Below are 19,421 nucleotides of genomic sequence, written 5' to 3' on the forward strand. Positions count from 1 at the left end.
GTTCAGAGGGACCCTCCTGTGTTTCAGTCTGTGCCCCTGGCCTCCTGTCCTGGCACAGGGCACCACTGGAAAAGAGCCTGGCTCCATCTTCTTCGCACCCTCCCTCCACATGTTTATATACACTGATAAGATCCCCCGATCTATTACCTAGTCCCAGTTGATAGTGATCAGAAAGTGCAACTCTTCCATTTTCTTCTAAAAAACAGGTGGCCTCAGCCTTTCCCCCCAGGCAGCAGGCACCACACGACGGCACTGACCAGCGGGGCCGGTGCCCAGGCGGGGTAACCAACACGACAGCCCTGACAACCGTGGGGCGGCCTTAGGAGGACAAGAGCCCGACTTACGGCGCCTCAGAGGGACGTGCAGCCGGGCCCCGCTGCCGTGCGGGGGCATCCCGCTCTCTCTGACCGACCGAGACGGTCCCAACGACCCCGCGCCCCACAGCAGCTCCCAGGCGCGCTGCCGGGCCCTCGGGCCGGGCCGCGGCCCCCGGGGCCTCCCCCCGCCTCGGCGGCCTGGCGGCGGGCGGCAGCGCGGGCCCGGTGCGCAGCGAGGCCTGGGGGGCGGCGGCACCGGCACCCGCCGCGGGAAGCGGCAGGGCTGCGGCCGGCCACGGAGGCCGCGGCGGAGGGCAGTAGCAGAGGGGAAGGGAACACGCCGGGAGGCCCTGGCGCACCCTACCCGAGGGGACACTCACCCACGGGCGCCGCTCCCCTTCCCGGTCTCCGCCGCCCCGCCCGCACCACGTGCCGCCGGCAGAGCGCCGCAGCCGCCCGCCGCCAACCAGGGCGCGGGGGCCGCCCCCGGGGCGCGCCCCGCCCCCGGCCCGGCCCGGCCCCCCGCGGCCGGCCCCGGCGCCGCCTCATGCCGGGCCGGGCCGGGCTGGCGCCCCCGGGCAGCCGGAGCAGGTGCCCGGCGGCGCCCGGCGGGGCTCCTGCCGCGCTGCGGCAGCCGGCGCTGTTCGGCGCTTCGCCGCGCCGCGGGACGGCTCCTGCTGCCGGCCGCAGCAGCGTCCTCAGCGGCGGTGGCCGCAGCGGGTAGCCGGGCTTCTCGGGAAAATACTTAACCGGAAGGTAAGCCAACGTGAGAGTCGCTGGCCTTTGTAACAGAGTGCCTTTTAAAATGCACTCTTAACTTTGGGGAAGACTGGGGGTAACTGGTGTATCTCCTGATGGCAGTACCCTGTGTTTCTCCCCGGGTAATTACACTCCCTCCTCAGTTCCCCAGTTTCCTCGGCAGTTCTAAGTGGATGCTGCGTCTGTGGGAGCCCCATTTGTCATGTGCCCCTGCTGGACCCAGCAGCTGGTAGGCGTCCCTCCAGAGCCGACTACCTGTCGGAGCCAGAGGAAGCAAACCCCAGTGAAGCATCCAGCGCAAATCAAGCTCCTCTAGTCACGAATCCTTTTCTCCAAGGAGCAGAAAGAGGCCTGAATAAACACTTTGCAAAAATCCAGCAAACTTCATTTGAAAAGCGCCCTTCGTTTGCTTCCTCTTAACCATCTCTTCATCCTTTACAATTTGTCAGCACTTCCACATTTTCTTAAACTAAAATGATGAACAAAACCCAGGGGTTTTTTATATATATAAGCATTTCATTTTTAGCCAGAGCAGTTTTTTTGGTTTTTTTAAGTTTTCAACACCTATGTCATGTGCCTTTCACAATCCTTCCAGGTCCCATATGAATATAAGGTAAGTAACAAGTATTTAAAGTGCAAGCAATGGACTATCAAATGGGGATCGCCCTTCCCGAGTCTGTGAGTTGTATCTAGCAAAAGGGAAATCTTGCACTCATTGTGAAAATGGTTATTGCAAAAGTGGTTACTGTAAAATGCCAGCTCAACATAGCAGTCATGCTTCGATAAAGATTTAAGATACAACAACGTTTTGGTAAGGAAAAGGGGGAAAACATAACAAAACCCATTCCTTGCCACTTGACTTTCACCCAACAGTCATTTTCCTAGCAACCTAAAGCAGCTAGAGTCCATGAGAGGCTGTTCAGGACTTTCAGCAATCTTCTGGATCCCCCTTGAACACTGAATACCTTCTGACATAGTAATGGCCAAAGGAACTGAGAAAAGGTTTAACTATATCCATACATATGGAAAATAATTTGAGTTTTTCTCCATTGGTTGGTTGATTTTCTCTCTGCGTTCTGCCTTTTCTAGGAAACTGACACCATTATTTGGCACTATGCATTGCAGTGACCTACTTAAAATGCTGGACTACCTCCAGCTGGAAGAGTGATTGTATGCTCATATGTGATTTAACCTTCCAGCCAAATCAAACAACACATCCTCATTTAGTGTAAGCAAAGTCTGCAACAAGCTAGGCCAAGTCTCCAGTTCCTTGAGCTCAATTCAATACCTGCACATCTTACATTCAGTGCAATCCTCTTCCTACAGGCTCCCCAATTTCAGGGGAACCCTTTTCAGGGTTCCAGCTCTATCTGTTCCAGCTCATTTTCTGTAACACTAGGGATAACTTTCCAGCAACTTTCTGCTTTCCAAAAGAGCTTTACTCTCCCCAACTTTTTGCGGTTAGAGGAAGCATCAATGCCAGGGAACTGTCAGGTAACACATGAAGAATCCACGCTTTGTAGTGCAATGTAAAAGCAAAGAGGCATCTCAAGAAATGAAACAATAGCATGCAAGACCCACACACTTCAACTGCTCTGTTCTCCAAGAGCACCAAGTTTCCAGTATTCAAACTTGTTTAGAACTAGCTCACATACCACCTCTATGAAGCTCACCAGGCATGGGTTATTAGGGTTAAGTACCTTGAAAAGGTAAGTCACTCTGTTTTCATAATTTCTGTTCTGCTGGTAAGGAGCAACAGACCCTTGAATTACTGGTGTCATGGCTCCACTGTGCTCTGCTGTGTGCCAGAGATCTTGCAGAGACCAAAAAAGCAATCACGGTGTTAGAAATTGCTAGAGAGAGAATAAAAAACAAGCTAGAAAGCATCACTATGTCGCTGTATAAATACACCTACGCCTTGAACACTGTGTGCAGTGTTCATCCCTACACAAAAAGAATATAGTAGGACTGACAGAGGTGTGAGGCAGGGTAAGAAGGATGGCCAAAGGTAGAGAGGGGCTTCTCTGTGAAACTGTTAGAGTAGGTAACTTCACTCTCAAAGAGAAACTACTGAAATGGAATATGACAGAAATTTCTAAAATAATTTTTCACCATCTCGACAAAAATTAAGGAGCATCAAATGAAAGAAGCAGATGGCACATCCAAAACTAAATGAATTATTTAAACCATGGGGCTCATCATCCTAGGACATTTTGGATCTTGAAAATTACATTTGTTCAAAAGCAGCTGGACTAACTCATGGAAGAAAAAAAAGCAACACAGCAAAAGTTTCAAAACACAAAACTTCTGGCTCACAAAGTCCCTGAACCACAAAGCAACTGGATATCGGGACAGTATTCTGGGGTAATGACACTTAACTTCCCCAGGCACTGGCTGAGGACAACTGTCAAGTGACTGGCAACCAGGCTAGATGGCTCCCTGCTCTGACTGGGTACAGCCATTTCTACTGTGAAGTCTCAGCATGTTTCTGTAATTCATCATAAGTTTTTTTCTAAGCACTGGATTTATGTTCACAGACTTCACAGTTTTGACAAATCAACATCCACCAGTGAAAATCCCTCTCAAAGGAAATATTCTAACCCACGCTGTTGGAAACTTTGAAGTTCAAGCTGTAAATTCTAGTCTTCTTGAGCTATGCCTATATCCAATAAGTAGAATATTTTATATTTTAAGTTTCTTGCAGAGGAGATGATCTCATCATTTGGAAACTCTCAGAAATTGATAATTTAGAGCAATATAGAATTTTACCACTCTGTGGCGCCAAACATTTAAAAAGGTTGTGCTTTTTAAAGGGAAGCCATAGACCTTCTCATAAGCCATATTTTTATGTAGAAAAAGCCTTTATTAGTAACTGAAGTAACCGTGGATTCATCCATTCGAAGGTACCAAAGCACAAATACTAGAGACTATTTAGATAAGATGCCATTCTTCTATCACTGAAAGACAAGCCATAGCCTTGAAAGAGCAACAGTTTAAGACGTCATGGTAATAACATGAATTGAACAGGAATGATCTTTCTCCCTTTCCCTCCTCCACTTAAATAAAACCTTTAAAGCTGTTTTTTGTCACAAAAGATCAAGATACTTTTTAATTAATTTGAACAGCACCTGAAGATGATCTATTTATTTATATAACAGTTTTGTAATTGCAACTAGTATAAACAGTATCACGGGAACTTTTTCTCTATTGCAAGTCTCAAATACATACATCATCCTTTCAAAGAATCCACATAGAAACGAACTGAGAGAAGACATTGTATAATCTAAGATTTTGGAATCACAAGATGTTTTCTGGAATATATTTTCCAATTGTAGACACACATACCAATCTGAAATACCTAAACTTACGTGGTTCCATGTTTATCTATGTGAGAGGACCAGAAAAAGCTCCACTGATGGGGGCAAGGTTCTGATCCAGCATGTCAGAATCACATTCTACATATTCATAAACCCAAAATTTTACATTCTAGTTGCAGGTTTGATAACCACTTGATCATCTCTGAAATGGAGCTAGTGGCATTTTTTGGATTAGCTTCCACACTCTGGAGTGGATGTTTCGCAATACAGTGTTCATAATACTTCAAAACAAATGAGGTTATTGTTTAGTAAGACAACCAGAAACTTAGAACTTACTTTCTTGCATTGAAGTCAATTATGAACAGTAAAAACCACACAACACACACATCTTCAGCCCACATCTAGAGGTTAATATTTAGTAACATTAGAGAGGCAAGTATTTCACTGTGTTTTGCTTTTGCTTTACTTCTGTAGTGAGCCAGCTAACAGATGATCACTCCAAGGTGCAAATACCTGGTCTTGCAGTTTGCTTCTACAACGTACTGTGCACCACTTTTTTGCATTTTCTGCACATATTTGCAAGACTCCACCTCGGATTTATTCCTGTATTTAATAAATCCTTGTATGTAATTTCTATCAGTGACAACAGCAAGGAGAAACAACTCTCTTCCTGAGACCATGCTTCTGTGTACAAGTAGTTTTCTGTGACAGGAAGATCTATGGCTTTCCCCCTTGCATTCTAATTACAAAATAAAGTTGTATTTTGTTCTATGCCTCCCAGTTGTTCTACTGGTAATTTTATTCCCTTCAGTAACTGAACACAGATTCTAGCCACCTCTACAGACTTTACAGATAAGGGTAGTTGAGAGAAAATCCTGAATATCCCTATTTCTTCCTCCACAGTATTTTTTCATGCCTCTTTACGCACGAGTTTCGAGAGCTGCATGACTGCAGAGCATTTTTATTATCTGAGGCCAAAGAAAATGTCAATCCACAAAACAAACTCTCAAAGAAACGCTCATGTAGTGAACAGGCTTTGCTCTCCCTCTCGCGGTCTAAGCACGTCATTCATGTAGGCTTCGCTTTTCCTTAGCTCAGAGCACTCTAAATTCAAACACTCTCTGCACTCTTGTGTGTATCTAGAGAGAACGTGTCACTATTTAAGGAAATGGCATGGCCAAAGTTTTCATCAAACACCAACGCTAAATCATTTTGTATACCATTTGTTAGGAACAAAATTATTTTTATTCTTTTGGCTACATCTTTTAATCTAAAAATTTTTTTTCCAGTGGATTTGTTTTTAATGTAGCTTGAACACTCTAGACAGGAGGTATGGGGTAGAAAACAATTCACTTCTTGCTATACCAGCAATCAAGTTTTTAATAAGTTTTTCAGCGACGAGTGTTTAAAAAACATGAGGCCCTTCAGAAAGCACCAGCAAAGAAGCAGTTTCAGTGAAGTTGTTTCAATACTTTAAGGTCACTGCAAGTGGAAAATTGGAGGCTGTGCTGGAACTGAATAGGAAAAAATGAAATTGTGTGTATAACCAGTTGAGGAATATTTGAGCTTTTAAGACCTTTTTTATTTTTCAAATAAAAAACCCTGCACTTTTACTGACTCACAGACAATTGTGAAAGAGCAGTTTAGACAAGACGACTGCACACCTACACTAGAAATAAGCACCAGAAAAATGGTGAAGTGTGGTTTGTTTATGCGCCACAAGAATCTGTAAAACGTTTTGCCTCCCTAAATCATAATCCAAACAAAATACAATCCCTAAATCTCAGTCCAAATTGACGTGTACATGACAAAGACCCCTGTACGTGCCAGACAAGCAACATACTGATTACTTTTTCCAAATACTTTTTAATACTTGCCGCAGCCTTTTAGAAGAGACCGAGATGGCTGGTTACCAGAGACGTACTCACAGGTCTTTTCAGCCGGAGTGGACACAGAGCTTGCTGCCAACATGACTCACCAGCACTTGCACCTGCTGCTTCACCCCCCCTAGTACTAAAATGGAAAGCGTGTCGTTACCTATTGGACACAGCAACTCTGCAAGACCCATTCATCCCATAGTATCCCCACCACTGCCCCCGTGACCGCACGGTTCCAACCCTCCGGTTTACACTTGACAAACGACCTTCCACAAAAGGTGACATTTAAACTGCGGTAAGCTCCAATGTTGGAGGCGACGAGCTTCAGGACAAGCGGATGCTTCCTCGTAGCTAGTCTCCCCTTCAGAAACTGACGCAAGGTCAATTCCTGCTTCACAAACGAACTTAAAAAACTGGGATGGGGAGGGGGGGGCGAGGCAGGCCGTCCCTTCCGACGAGCGGAGCGGAGGGAGGCCAAGCTTGGGCCGCGGCCGGTCCCGCGCAGCACCCACGGGGATCCCCGCCAGGCTCCCGCCAGCCTTCCCCGCACGGACCGGGCCGTGCCGCGGTTCGGGAGGTCGGCCCGGCGGCTCCGGCCAGCCGCCCTCCGCCCGGGCCCTCCCGCCCGGGCCCGCCGTCGGGGCCAGAGCACGCGGGTGAGGCGGCGGCCCGCAACCAGCGGCCGCCTGAGGAAGCGGCGGCGGGACAAGGGCCCCGGCATCCCACCCCGCTGGCAGGACCTCGAGGCCGGCCCCCCCCGGCGCCGAGCGCCCCCCCCTCGCCAGCCGCCGCCGCCGCCGCCGAGCCGCGCAGGCCCCGCCCGGACGCCCCGCCGGGGGCGGCCCCCCGCTCCTCAGTGGCCGTCGCGGCCGTCGCTCAGGCGCCCGCGCCGCTCGCCGCGGGGATGGTGGGGCGGGCGCCGAGGGGCGCGGGCAGCCGCGGCCCCGCAGCGCCCACAGCCCGGACGGCGCCCGGCGCGGCAGCGCGGCGAGCCACGGCCGGCCAGGTTTGACCTCCCTTTCCTTGACCCTTTCTTTCCCTCCCTTTGCGAGCGGGGCCGCGCTCGGCGGGCGGCAGCGCCCGGGCCGGCCCCCGGGCCGGCGCCCGGCTCTTCCCCGGCGGGGCGCGGCGGGACTAGCCGGCCCGGTGCCCCCGGGAGGCTACGTCGGGCGTCGGATGGCGTCACGCGGCGCCGTCACGGTGGAGGGTGACGTTCTGTTAGGTCACCGCGATGTCGGTGAGTGCAGTACCCGGGGGTGCGTCAGGCGGTGTTCCCGCAGCAGAAGGCTGACGAGCTTGAGGGCGCTTTAGGGTCCCTAAGGTCCAGGCTCCTCTCGTCCGGTTGGCAGTGCCATTCCCACTATCCCCACTATCCCCATTATCCCCACCCCCACCCCCCCCCCGAAACAAGAGCGAGAAGAACACAACTTCCAAACAAACATGCAAAATCAAGATATTTTTAAATAATCTACACCGCCGGCTTTCAGAATGTCACGTAAAAGTTAAGCATTTGTACCTAACGTGACGTCACACCGCAACCTTTAAAATCGCTGTCATCGGGAAAAGGGACGTAAAATGATTGTCTGTGCTTTAATGTCGTTTGCTGCACGCATTCGACAGCGCTCTGCAGATGAGCCATGGGTTGTGCCATCGCCCTGGGACGCCGCGCAGGCAGTGGCTCCGTAGCGAGCTGGGAGGCGGCAGCCTGGCCCCTGAAGTCAGGAGGGTTTGCCGGGGTCTGCGCCCGGTGCTGGAGTGGGGGAGCCCTGGCTGATGTGTTGCTTCATGGCAACAACCTCGTCGATAGCTGGGAAGCAGCAGAAAAACCATTTGTAAATCAGATTTTGAAGGAAGTTCTTAATAGTTTAGGTTACAGTTTGAGCACAGAATTATGCAAAATGAGTCAAATGGAAAATAAAGTTACCAGTGTTTCGACATGGGTAAGGGCCCTGCCAGCAACAAACCTGAGAATGACTTCCTTGATTCCCAAACAGGTCCACTTTGTGCCTCATAATTTCCTTTCTCCAGTCCAACATTTATCGATCCAAAACTATTTGAAAGTGCCGAGTTTGGGTGAAAAGGGTGGAAGAAAGGGGCCTGAAATTCGAGAGGTATGGTCCAAATGTGTTTGGGCTGGTGAACATTTTAGGATGGTGTAGGGAGCCCACCATGTACTGTGCAAACCCACTCCTGTTGAAAGAGAAGAACTTACCAAGCTTTCTCCAACAGCGAAAGGACATACAGAACATACAGACAGAATATAAAGCGTTTAGTTAAACACAGCGTTTTGTTAAAAGCAGAGGAAAACACTGACAGTGCGATCAGGTACATGTAAATTTTTAACATGTTTCAAAAAGCTACAACATCGTTCCCTCCTTCCCCCTTGAAATGTATTTTGAAAATTTCCAAGCAGACAGCAAAGAAAAGGAAATTATATCAATCCCTTTGGGGAGAATGTGACATTCTGACTTCTTGAAGCCTATGAAGAAGTTTATAAACTTAAAAAATGAAAAAGACGAATTTAATCTTTCCAGACTTGTCAAACTTGTCTCAGTTAATTTTTGATGGCATAATTAGAACTTACCACTTTAATGTGTGCTTTTTTAGTTTACTTTTCAAAAGATCTTATTTTTAAAGACTTAGAGAAAACGGAGGGCTTTACGGTGGGAACTGGAGCAGGAAGAAGGGGAGGACTCTGTGTAGGTTTGAGTGCTGATTCAGAGTACTCTATTAAGCCAAGAGAGATGAACTCATTTTTTTCCTCCCTTGGGGAATCAAACAAGAAACAGGAAGTCATTGATTCAAAGTAAGATCATTCACTCTGCAATTGTAAACAGTGTATTATGTGCCTGTAAATATTTCCAGAACCCATTGGCTTGTTGGAAAATATGAAGCAAATTATTATAATCTCTAACAAACAACCCACAATAAAAAGAGTTCTTTTCAAACTTTTTATCTGTAATGTTTATACAGTAGAATATTAATTAGCTTGGATGTTGAGAAACTACTTGGCTGGACACATTGTTCGCTGCCAGAAATCCATCTACTCCGATGTTTTGTCTGTTGAAAGACAAACATTTTTAACTCCACCCTGTAATATTGTGCCCTACCAAAAAGCAAAAATTCTTTCACTACTTGATCTGTTTGTGTTTTCACTACCACAAACACTGAAATATCCTACTGTTAACCAGATGTTGGCTGAGTTCATCTCTTGTCTTACGTAGCTGTAATTAGTCAAAAAGGAAAAACATTGTAAAAAAAACCTAAATAGACAGTCTAATAGGAAATTCCTATTCCTTGTTACTTAGGAGAGCAGAATCCAGGCTGTCTATCCAAATCGATCTGCAGGTGTAACTTCTGCTTCCTCTGTAAAGCAGGAGAAGCTGCTGCTTAGAAGTGCCACCTTCCTCCCTTGAACGTGGGGACTCTGCACAAGGAGAGAGGAGCGAGGATTAGGGACAGGACAATGGTGAGCAACCTGGTTCCCTGACAGTCCAGGGATTAAAAGATGGAGGGAAATGGTAAAAGACATCAGTCACCCAGAAGGCTTGCAGTTGAAATGATTGTATGTCTAAAGTTTAGAATTCGGGTATTTTAGGATCGGCTCAGGAAGCTATTTTAATAACGTGCTTAAATCCTAGCAATTCCATGGGGATTCCTGAGTGGGGGGTTCCTGAATAGGGGTGGTTGTAACCTCAGGCTTAACAGCTGGAATCATAGCGTGCAGGACCAAGAGGAAGAGAGAGTCAAGAATGGAGCAGTTACCTTCAGACAAGTGATTGTGGTGATCCTCTTCTTCTAACTTAAAATATGGAAGGAAAGGAATAAAAAATTAGGGTATGTGAAAGGAAGGAAAGTTTTGAGACAGAGTTTTTCACTTGCTTAGCTATGATGAGCTTGAAAGTAATTTGAGACATTGAAAATTTAGAAGAGAATTAGAAAATATTAATGTATTGAAGAAAATGTAAGGACTTTTTGGAATACTGCTCATGACTTTGGTCTCTCTTGTGATGCTTTGCCTTTTCCTTTTTTCGTCCTGGTGTCAGGAACAGTGGAAAAGATGAATCTGTAGGTCTTTCCCCTCTAGGTGATGAGAGCTTGGGGAAAGAGGGGAACTGGGGCTGCCTCCTCTGACAGTGGGAGGAGAGGGAGTGCTTGAACCTGGGCTTTTGAAGGACTGGAGTAGTCATGGAGAGGGGGGGCTCCCAAAGATGTTGCTTATTAATCCATGCTAAGTGGATCAGGAGTTGCATTATAGAGATCTATGTTATGCATGATTTTCCTGTGCCAGCCTCTTTCATCACACTGAAAATGGTTGCTACTTGCCTTTCCTTGTCAGTGTCTCATTGTCCATGACAAAGGTGACAAACATAGAGCATAACCTTATGACTGGTAATTTTTTGTTTGTTGTGATCTTCCAGCTGCCTTCCCCTGAATGGTGTTTTTGTGGCTGTTTGTTATTTCAGAGATAAATTGAATACTTAGGGGGAAGTCAAGCTTTATTTTCAAAGCCAAACCTACATGCTCAGAGCCTTGCAAAGGCCAGGGCCTTTGCTTGCAAGGGAGCTTCTTGGACTGAATGGTTACATTCAGCCATCCACTTCATCTTTATTAAGCTGTCTACAAATAGTTGGAATACAACAGAGCCCAGTCCTTCTGCTTACATACAGATGATTTTCTTGGCTTCTCAGACTCAAACCATGATGAGCCAGCTCTCATCCTGCATAATTTTTCCAGCAGTGCTTGTCCAAAAGGGCACTGAGATTAATTTACAGAAGGCATGAGCAGTTAAATGTAGATAAAAGCACAGATCTGAACCTGAAACATGCATGAACCAGGATGTCCTGCGATCTGCAACAGCTCATGTAAAGGGGTTGTTTTTCATGTGGGGGATCCATTAGGGACCATTTATTCACCTGCCTTTACATTTGGAACCATAATCTCCCCTTTGCATCTCATTGAGGATATTAAATTTTAAAGGCAATTTGATTAAGCATAAGAATTTTAAAACACTTTATGAAGAGTCATCTGCCAAACATTAAACTTGCATAAAACCAAATGTGCTACTAACTCATAGGTAGTGACATCTATATAAGGTATTTTCTTAGCAAAAGCTCAGTTCTCTACAAGCCTCTTCTATGTAAGAAAGGACATATACAGTAACTGAAGATTAAAATGTGTGATGTGTCTCTGCTTATCAAGGAGAACATATTGCAGCCCCAAAATAATTGAAGAAATTAAAATATGCTAAACCTAAATATTACCAACACAGATTTCAGAAAGCTCCCAGTTATAAGGGCCTTTGTAGACTAATGTACTTTTACTAAGTTTTATGAAGCTGTACATGTACCAAGTTTGGGGGCATTCTTGAGATTTATATAAAATAAGTTAGTATGTATATTAATAAAAAGTCAGACTTTAAATACAGACTCAATTTGACATGGGGATTTTTTTCCCTTTCTTTTTCCAGCATAAATATGGCTGAGCTTTCAGACCCAGAAGGTACTGTAAACTGGAAGGAAAGATGTTTAACTCTGGAGTCACAGTTAATGAAATTTCGTCTCCAGGCAAGCAAGATCAGAGAATTGTTAGCAGAAAAGGTAGGTCTCGTATGAATTTTAATGCTGTATAAATGATTTTATTTGATGATGGGGGCTGATCACATGTCACGGTTTGAGATTACAAGTGCTGGGATTTTTTTCAGGAGGAAAAAAAAAGCATTTTAAAACAAAATATATGGAAAACAGGTATCTTTTAATGTTGTGAAAGAATTTCACACATCATTTTTGCCAGCAAGAAATGTTAATTTTCAAATAAGAGCACACTGGCAACTCTCCTGCAGAGAAAAATATGTATCCAGTACTCACTTTTACAATGTCTAAGTTAATGTTTAACACATTTTCCTAAGTATTTAAGATCTGATTTAACACACAGAAATCACTGGGGAGAAAATCCAGAAGTATTATTTTCCCCAGTATTCCTTACTGACTCATAATTTACCAGACTTCCTTTTCCTATGGTAAGACATCTCCAACTATGGCTAGTCATCTGAGTCTAGGGACCTGGGAAGTTGAAAAGTATTATATAATTTAATTTGAAGAATATTGTTTAAATATATACTTTGTTTTGCAATAGAGAAACATTTCACTTGGTATGTTCAAATATGTGTATCCCAACAGTAAACAATAATTGAGCCCATATATGAAATATAAAAAAACCACCATTGTATTTACCTGGTAACATTTTGACAGAACAAGGCAATTAAAAGAGTACAAGGAACAAAACATTTTAGAGAATCATTGGAAGGAACTATGTCACCATTAATATTCACTTCAATTAATTTCTTATAAAAAAGTTATTTTGTCAAAACTACCCTAGACCTAAATTTTCCATCACTTGCTCCCCCCACAAAACAAAAATAAAATTCAGATCATTTTATAGTATGTTAGAGTGACAATACCTTTATTTTATACCTTTATGTTAATGCTTCTCTTTTGTGAATTTTGTGAATCTGTTCTCCCTTTGGAGCCATAAATACATTTAGCATCCACATTTAGCCCTCTCTCAGTCATTCTCATTTTACTATATTTCAGTGGGGACAAGAACTAAATAGTATTAAATCAGAAAGAAACATATATTTTTGTATTTATGAAGAGCAGTGGATGATGTACAAAGTTATGTGCTCCAGTCGTTTCCTAACAATGCTTAACACTTTGTTTTCTTTGACAGCTAAATTAACCACCAAGTATGTTTTCACGGAGATACCAATGTTAATTCCAGGATCTTTCTCAAAGTACTTTAGATTTCTATATTATGTGTCATTTGTTATTTTATTGACTGGTCACTAAATCTTGTAAGGACCTTTTTGTAAATCTTTCTTGTCAGAAAGCTATTATCCTGAATAACAAAATACCATCAAAATCCTTGTCCAGTGCTCATTACCAGATGTCTACACTGAACAGCATGCACCCCAAACAAATCTCTGCAGATCTCCATTGACAGCTGCCAGTCACTGTGTGAAGTGATCAATAACCTACTATTTTTATTGAGCCAGTTTTTTAATTCATGGAGGGACGTTCTCTCTTACCCCATGGCTGTTTGTTCCCTTTAAACACTTTCCAAAATCCAAATAATTATATAAACCAGATCCACCCTATCTGCAGCCTTGGTGATCCCCTCAAAGAACTTCAATACCTTTGTGAGCCAACACACCTCTTTATAAGGGCCTCTTTGACTCTTCCCTTGTCTATCATACTTATCCACATGCTGCCTAATTCTGCTCTTATAGCTTCCACTATTTTGCTTACTACAGACATCAGACTTAGAGATCAATAGTTGGTTCAACTATATCATCCAGTTCTTGACTGAATATCATTTGGCAATTTTTTACTATTCATTTTATCTATTCGTGCCCTTATCTCTTCTATGAAGGTATAAAACCTCAATTTGAGATGGAAAAAAATGGAATAAAGAAGTTTCATATTTTCTGGATTAGACTTTTTTCATTAAGTAGGTCTTTTTTATTAAAGTGAACATGAAAATTTACAGCAATGTAAAATCATTGTTGAATAATACCAAGTTCCACTGGAATCATATTTTTACAGTTAGTTCCAAATAGCTCTGCTTTGGCACGACTAAAAATACTACTGTTAGAAGGCAGTGTAGCTGAAAACTCTCAATTGTTTTATCAATCCTGCAGTTTTTCTGTATGACAAACTCTCATTGAACAGGTACTGCAGAATATTGGGTTTTGAAAGAACAACCAGCTGTACAAATGCCATCCTTTGAAATTTCATTTAAAAATGAAAAAAAAAAGGAAAACTACTCGGTCCTTCATTCCAGTTAGCAAGGCCCACAGATGAGTTAATAAATCATTATCATCAGTCTTGGAGGAGAACTTGCATCAAAGAGTACAGTACTGTCTGCTATAACACTCAGAAGATTGTTGGAAGCTTACACAGTCGGGTCTGTTAGATGTCATATATCTCTTCTGTCTCTTCACCCCATTTGGATCACTATATTTAAGGATGGAAGTCAAGTGGCTAAACACTGGACATGACTTTTCTAGGGACTTTCCAGCAGCCGTAACTACCATGTTTTATGCAGCTGCTGATGATTATAGTTTTGGCAACCAAAAAGTTAAGATCCATGAACAGCGCTTCACAAAACTATCTGACTTAAAAAGTTTTTAGAAGTTTGAATGTTTTCTATTTGACTTTTCACTTTGTTCATTTACCATTTGCATTTACAGGCTCTTAACTGCTAGAAATATCCTCTTTAATAGAAATGTATGCATAATCGTATAATTTCAGAAGTCTGCATTTAAAAAGAAACAGAATAAGAGGGATAAAATCACAAATCTTCAGCACTGTGCCTGAAACAAAGTATTCAAAGGAAAATCACTTATTCTCTCTCATCTGTGAGAAACTGGACTCCAAAATAGCTAAAAAATCTTAAGAACTTGGTACATTACTGCCCTCTTGTTTTAGTTTACCTTAGCTTTCTCAGAAATTTTAGAAAAAGTGAAGTGTTTACAGGATGTAAAAATTGGAGAAATATTTTCTTTTGAAGACCACAGGTCCAAAAGCATTCAGTTGGGATAATTTGATATATTACTCTCCAGAGCAGAGTATTAGCAGACTTCATGAAAAATGATCCTTCTTCTCACTTCGTCTTTGACTTTTTAAGATGAATCTTTCATTCATAAACTGGAATTCTGCTGGGACATGCATCAAAGACTGGTCGGAGCTCAACAAAATTACACCATATTCATCTGCAAATTTATCAGTCTTTCACAGTTCAAAATCAACAATTTTCAAAATGGGCACTAAAGTCTTAGCTGTATTTATTCATATGTTGGTTTCATTTGTAACAAACCAGTGGTTATTTTTCACATATTTTTATTTTTGATATTAGACAAACATTTCTCAGTATTTGTAAAAGGAAAGGTACACTAGTTTGAAATTAAACTGCATGCATTTGTTACTCAAAAATATACTTGGGAAATAGCAAAGTGAATAATGAAAACCTGATTGGCCAGTACTTGATGGGCATCCCAATACCAATGACAAGAGAATACAGCTGATGTCAGCCTTTATAGGTACTTTCTAGATTTGTTACCTGTTATAGAAGGAAAGAAATTCACAAAGCACACAAATAATTCTCACTCATACTTTGATTAGCACAGGCCTTTATTTGTGGTTTTGTTTGCAATCATCTTTATGCTATGAAATGTGTACTAAAACATTGAACAATAGCACCAGACAGTGTTCTACTCCAAAATAGCAACAGAAATCACAGTACTATGGTGTGACAGACATAAAACCTTCATGGGTATTAAACTATGTAATTGTTGTAGAAAACAGAGTGAGAGTGATACTGTGACAAAACAAGTGGTATCTACAAGAAGATAAGAGAAATGAATTGTTGGTAATTCTCCAGCCTTCCTCCTCTGCATGTATTTGAGAGGTATCTCTTCAAGACAGGAAATCAGGAAAAGGAGTTTACATCCTATTACACTGTGTGTATGACTTGTCAGAAACTGCCATTGGATTTTTCCCCTTATATTTGTTCTATAACTTAGTCTAAAAACAGAATTTAATAAGGGTTTGCTTGAATCTATCCTTTTTCATTATTTGTGTCTTTAACCTATGTGCTTCTGTAAATACATTTGGGCAGTAGATTAATCGAAATACTTTTTTATACACTAGAAATCAAATACCTTTGCAAAATTATTTTACTTAATAGTTCCCCTGCAAATAAATGAACCATCAACATGGGAAATTTTCAGTATATTTTCCTAATAGATGTGTTCTAATTTAGAAAAACAAACTATTTACTGGGGTTTGTAAGTCTAGCAAGTACTCATCCTTGAACCTTGGTGGTTGAGAAGTTTGAGGAATTTGCATTGTAAGCGTGTTTCAGCAGTACAGCTACCAGAACTTAAATTTTTTAGTGAGCCTGGGGAGAAGAAGGGAGCAGAGCAAAGGAATATACAATGTTTTCAGAAAACTAATCCATTCACTGTTGTTTATTTGTTTGGGTTTTTTATTTGTTTTCATTTTGCCAAGTAGTGTCTATATTTATAAATCTTAACATGCAAAGAAAGAGACCTTGTTGGAGTTTTAAGCAGAAGCTGCTGCTGTAAGTGGGAGAGGTCTTTACAGGAATTTAAGGAATGATGTAGAAAGTGTCCCTAGTACACCAAATTTAGGATGGCTGTGGAACTGAGTTTTAAGTAGAAGCATTTATTTTAATGCAGCTTGAGTCCTATGTATGTTCAGAGTTTACTAAAAAAACCTTTGTTGAATAAAAAATTACAGTATTCTACTGCAAGTTTAGCTCCTAGCTAGCATTTCACATCATAGGAAAAAGTTGGTGACCTTCATTCTTTTCATAGTAAGTACATTTTTCACCTAAAATATGTGTGCAACATCAGGTATAAAGTTAATGTTTTTCCTACCACTAAAAAATCATTTTAGTAGAAGAACTACATAGCTGTGTTAAATTTCCACTTGGGCAGCCTCCACTGAATTTCTTTTTCATCAGACCCCGTAAGGACTGAATATGGCACTATCTCAAATGTTGCATTATGGGCTGTCTAGTAATACTCAACATTCACATGAATGTCTCCAAGTTTGTTTCCTGCAGTGCTGAGGGTGATTATTTTATGCTTTGAGTGATTTTCAACAAATATAAATGATTAAGAGACAGGATTATTTTCATGTATGTATTGATTTGTTTGCTTTTAACCTTCCATTTGGATATTCTTTGTATACATGCTCAACTGGGAACTGAGTGTGTACATGATAAATGCAATAATATTTCTACTTTCTGTACAGATTATGAAAATTGAATAATAACTGATTTTTAGGCCAAATACTATTTCCAGTATATTCCAAAGCATAACACATTCCTGACTTTTTTTTACAAACCAACAGCTAAATCCATGTCCCACTGTACTTTTATTCATTTCGCAGTCATATTTATGGTATGTCATTTGACATTTCAAAATGAAGCAGATGCAGTGTGTTTTGTTATCTGTTGCATGACAATTTCAAGATTAACGTTTTCAGAGGAAAAGTCCCTAACGCATTTGACTTGTGCAGTGATTGCCAATATGAAAATTGTAAAAAAGCACAATGAGTGTTTCCATTTGCATTCCAAGGATTATGAAGGGTAAATTAAAAGGGAGCAAAGTACCATAGTACCAAAATTATTCAAATGAAGGTTATTTTTCATTATTTCAGTTGCTTTTAAAAACTTCTTGTCGTAGAAGATAATTCAGATGCAATTAGGAAGATAGAAACAGGAGAAAGCAAGAGTTAAAGAGAATAAAAGTTAGAAGTTTATATGGTTAGAATCTTAGGTTTGTTTACACCTTTTTAATACCTATACCTTTTGTCCTATAATTTCATTTTTATCCCATGTCTATTATTAGGTTAATGCCATGCCTTTTTATAGCAGTGTGTGTGGGGGGGTTGTTCGTTGGTTTTGTACATCTTAAACGTACATTCTTTCTAAGGAGGCTGAAGATGGGGGTGGGGTTAGAAAAAAGAGAAGTCAGGAAGCAATAAATTAGCTGTTCTTGTAGAGGCCAGGCTGGGTAATGGCATGAAGAGCACAGCCCTTGCTGTGAGGCCAGAGTATGAGTATGTTCCCTCTGGTGGTACAGAGACGAGGGCATCTGTATACTATTCCAGCCCAGCTGAGATGGGGAAGTTGATGGAAGTTGTGGAAGCTGTCATAGTGGGCAGCCACCCGTGCAGATCCTTAGCCGATCTAATACTTGTTTAGCATTTCACTTGTAGGAGCTACAAGATGTTTTTTCTCCATTTTTCATAGAGGGAACTCTTTTTGCTCTTAGAAATTATGCATTTAATTTTCATTCCCTCAGAGAGTATTTTCAGGCTTTAAATAGCCGTTGTCATGTCTTCAAACTGCATTGTGCATGTATTTTTGGATTCTCCTGCTGCTTTACGATCTGTGTTTCCTAGGTGTCCTATACACTTTAATTTCATGAATAAATTCAGTTTCAGTGAAGTTTTTGATTTTTTAAACTTTGGCAGTGAGCAGGACCTTTGATCCTTAAGCCATCACCTCTCAGTCAGTGACATGGAAAAAAGGCCTCCTATTTCAGATGTTCATGTGGCGGCTCTAATCAGAACTCACAATTCAGTGGGACAGAAGTAGCAGAATTTCCACAATCGCAGTGCAATGATCAAAACAAAACAAAGCAGGCAGCTGCCTTTTAATACAGATGAACAACCAGTTGTTGATATATTTCTCTTTTCATTATATGGACTGTGTGAGACTTTTTTCCTTGCCTGCCAAAGTGCTTTGGTACATTCTTCCATCTTGTTAAACAGTATCTTCACTCTTTCAAGATTTTTAATGTTATAATGTCTGTTTGTGCTAGAGTGGTGGTCTACATAATTTCTGTTTGATTGTGTCTCTGCAGTTTAACTATCAAGACAAGATCTGAGTTGGAAAAGACGACAGCCAGAAAGAGTGAATGTTCCTAGTATTTTACCAGGCTTAGGAAAGTCCTATGACTGATGTTGGGAAAAGCACAATTATTCAGCCAACATTAAACGCTGCTCATTTGTCCTTCACTACACTGCCTCCCCAAATCCCGCTGCTGAATTTAAGTTTTTTAAGTTTGTATATTTACTGGCAGCTGTCCTAGACTACTAATTCTGGAAGAGTTTCCTCCCTGGTCTTTTTCTGTTCTATATTTTTAATTTATATAGTTTCCAGAAGAAATCATTAATTTTACTACAATGAACTCAGCTGAAATGCAAAAGATTGTTTTTTCATATGTACTTTTCACTCATTTAATGAGCACTAGGAAAACCTTTAGAGCTAAATAATTATTCTTAAAATCCTGTTCAAATATTGAAAAGAACTTGAAAGAAGTAAAATATAACTCAGTGGTAAAACTGGTCTCATGTCACGGAGACTCATAAAAATTTTGAGCCTGATCATTTTGGAAACTGAGCAGATGGGAGACTGATAATTTTTGTAGGTTTCATTTTGTTCCAAGGAAAGGCTTTTGTGCTAAACATAGTTCATGTGAATGAGCTGAAGCACTAAAAACAAGAGTTAAGAGAGATGTGCAAGTAAGAAGTACCTTTTGCCTAACTAGGAGA

At 41.8% G+C, this 19,421-nt stretch overlaps 2 protein-coding genes across 19 annotated transcripts in view; one reads left to right on the plus strand and one right to left on the minus strand.

The window, feature by feature from the left end:
* THADA (THADA armadillo repeat containing) overlaps positions 1 to 757 on the minus strand; it is a 171,146-nt gene extending 170,389 nt beyond the window's left edge. For 16 of the 17 annotated variants that reach the window (XR_012652485.1, XR_012652484.1, XR_012652487.1 and 13 more), the window contains exon 1: positions 698 to 757. The gene's annotated coding sequence lies outside the window, so the exon portion shown is untranslated. Of the gene's footprint in view, positions 1 to 147; positions 368 to 697 lie in introns of those variants that run through there. The other variant, XM_075042801.1, reaches the window with a different exon arrangement.
* Positions 758 to 7,131: 6,374 nt separating this feature from the next.
* The window catches only part of PLEKHH2 (pleckstrin homology, MyTH4 and FERM domain containing H2), a 64,164-nt gene continuing 51,874 nt past the window's right edge, over positions 7,132 to 19,421 (plus strand). The window contains exons 1-2 of one of the 2 annotated variants that reach the window (XM_075042816.1): positions 7,132 to 7,276; positions 11,741 to 11,870. In XM_075042816.1, coding sequence (XP_074898917.1) covers positions 11,748 to 11,870 — 123 coding nt within the window. In that variant the 5' untranslated portion in view covers positions 7,132 to 7,276; positions 11,741 to 11,747. The remainder of the gene's footprint in view (positions 7,277 to 11,740; positions 11,871 to 19,421) is intronic. The other variant, XM_075042815.1, reaches the window with a different exon arrangement.

This window comes from Buteo buteo, chromosome 12 (genome assembly GCF_964188355.1).
Source record: "Buteo buteo chromosome 12, bButBut1.hap1.1, whole genome shotgun sequence".
NCBI lineage: Eukaryota > Metazoa > Chordata > Aves > Accipitriformes > Accipitridae > Buteo > Buteo buteo.